The sequence below is a fragment of the Poecilia reticulata genome, linkage group LG1 (assembly GCF_000633615.1).
Source record: "Poecilia reticulata strain Guanapo linkage group LG1, Guppy_female_1.0+MT, whole genome shotgun sequence".
Lineage (NCBI taxonomy): Eukaryota > Metazoa > Chordata > Actinopteri > Cyprinodontiformes > Poeciliidae > Poecilia > Poecilia reticulata.
This window is the reverse complement of record NC_024331.1, coordinates 33,916,791-33,918,904: the sequence shown is the minus strand read 5'-3', so window position 1 is coordinate 33,918,904 and position 2,114 is coordinate 33,916,791. Positions and strand designations below refer to the sequence as shown.

The window sequence follows — 2,114 nt, the reverse complement described above, 5'->3', positions numbered from 1 at the left end:
AAGATGTTTGTTAATCTCTGATCTGCCGGATTATTGATTTATTGACGTTAAAGGACTCCGGTACTAACGGGTTCATCCCCGGTTCGGTCCAAACTGCTCCAGGTATTAACGAGCCGGTTCCGGTCAGCTGTTCCCAGTCGGTCTTGGACCACAGAACAGGAACTGCTGGTAAAAGTTCTGGATGACCCACATCGTAACAGCAGTGGGTCCAGAACGTCGGTGCTGGGTTTGACCCATCAGAACATCCCGGTTCCCTGGTTCTGGTCTTACTGGCTTAGTTTGGGCCACAGTCCAGCAAACTGGGTCTCAGAAACTGCAGACAGAAACACTTTAATACTTTATAAATATTTATTCTGATCATTTCACACAAACTTGACTGAAAAGATTCACTCAACGGTCCAGAACCAGATCTGTTCTTGGTCCCGGTTCTAGTCCTGCTTCTGCACCCGTCCCTGGGCCTCCCGTTCCTCCAGCGGACCCAGCAGCACCGCCTGGGCCTCCAGCAGGGTGGTGTCGGTCTTGGCTCCGAGGAACCGGGCGGTGAGCTCCGGGTCCAGGACCTTCAGCCGGACCCTGGAGCCCCGCTGCAGCCTCTCTCCTCCGGCCGCGGGTCTCCGGCAGACGCAGTGAAACTTCCCTCCGAAGTCGATGTACAGGTCATCCCGGACCACATGGAAGATGTTCCCAACCACAACCTTGTCTCTGACCGGAACCGCCTGGAAGAGCGAGGCGAAGGTCTGCTCCTGGCCGGAGATGGAGCCGCTCTGACCGGGCGCGGAGTTCTCCGCCTCCCGCTGGAGCTCCGTCTGCCGCTGAAAGGCTGCCGCGAAGCCGGACCCGGCTCTGGTTCCGTCCTCACTGTCTGAGCTGAAGGAGGTCCGGACGGAAACGCTTGAAGAAAAGCGGAACGCGGACCGGCACCCGAACCTCAGTTTACACAGGGCCGCCATGTTGTCCTCCAATACCGGAAATAAGCGAGTTCCCTTTGACTTCCTGTTGGGCCACAGCGCCGCCCCCGGCTGATTTAAGAAGGTTAATGCAAATCTGACTAGAAATCTTTTATAGCTTCATAAACGTTTAAAGTTTAAAAGTTTGTTTGTTTATTATTGTCTGTTCGAAATGAATAGAAATGTAAGTTTATTACTTTATGTATTTACTGGTTCGTTTCACCCCAAGAGCATCGATTCCAACCCTATGCGCCAGGAGGCGCCTATGAGACGACCCTATGAAGTCCTGCGCCTGCGCAGTCTGTTCAGTGGTGTAACAAACGGAGCCAAGATGGAGGTCTTTGTTGTTGCTCCGAGCTTTAGGTGCTCAAGCTTCGAGTTTCCACCTGGTTCTGTTGTCAGAGATGTTCTGGAACGGTTCGTCCCGCACCAGGTGAGTGATTATATCTAACAGAACCGGAACCGAACCTTAGCGTGGGGCTAAAGGGTTTAAATCGGAGCTTGAAGCCTGTTAGCTGCTGAGCTACCGGAGGCTAACAGGGATAAAAAAAAATCTGCGCAGTTCTACATGACAACAAGCTTTAACTTAAATCTCCTATTTTACTTCGGAGCTGTATTAAAGTTAAGATGTTACAGTCCCCGGAGGTGATCAGTTGGGTGATTTGTTTTCTTCTAACCCTTTATTGTTTGCACGATTGTAAAGAAGTACAACAGAAAATAACTAAATGCAAAAGAAACATTAAATCAGGGAAACTGGTTCCTCCTGGACCGCCTGATACCAGAACTTCCAGTTTCAGTGGAACTGGGAGTTCAAACGGTTAAACTCTGAGAGCGAAACTGAACAAATAAAGTTTCGTGTTTAGAGAAGATTTATTCTAAATAAATGTATTTAATGATTTAGATTTATCCACCATTTTGCGACAGGCCCACAGCGCGGTGGCTAAAACCGAACCAGAACCATCCTGAAGTGGTGACGGGTCGTTGGTTCTGTCTCGGTCCAGTTTGTAGGAATCCTTACTGATCCAGTATTTCCCATCAGGACTGGTACGTCACCAGTAACGGCCGTCTGTCCGGGCTGGAGGAGCGGCTGCAGGATGGGGCCGTCTACCGCCTGGAGCCCCGGCTCCGTGGAGGGAAGGGAGGTCAGTTCCCGGGAATGTTCCGATT

The 2,114-nt window shown here is 50.9% G+C and overlaps 2 protein-coding genes across 2 annotated transcripts in view; one reads left to right on the top strand and one right to left on the bottom strand.

Annotated features, from left to right (window-relative positions):
- Positions 1-334: 334 nt before the first annotated feature.
- mrps28 (mitochondrial ribosomal protein S28) lies at positions 335-988 on the bottom strand. The gene has a single exon (XM_008420870.2). It carries the CDS (start codon positions 948-950, stop codon positions 429-431), a length of 522 nt encoding a protein of 173 aa, XP_008419092.1. The 5' UTR covers positions 951-988; the 3' UTR covers positions 335-428.
- Positions 989-1,179: 191 nt separating this feature from the next.
- The window catches only part of sde2 (SDE2 telomere maintenance homolog (S. pombe)), a 3,473-nt gene continuing 2,538 nt past the window's right edge, over positions 1,180-2,114 (top strand). Inside the window, exons 1-2 of the mRNA XM_008423168.2 lie at positions 1,180-1,380; positions 1,987-2,112. Coding sequence (XP_008421390.2) covers positions 1,195-1,380; positions 1,987-2,112 — 312 coding nt within the window. The 5' untranslated portion in view covers positions 1,180-1,194. The remainder of the gene's footprint in view (positions 1,381-1,986; positions 2,113-2,114) is intronic.

What these genes read in the sequence shown, in the direction of transcription:
- mrps28 (XM_008420870.2), bottom strand. Translation starts at nt 950, where the DNA reads ATGGCGGCCCTGTGTAAACTGAGGTTCGGGTGCCGGTCCGCGTTCCGC.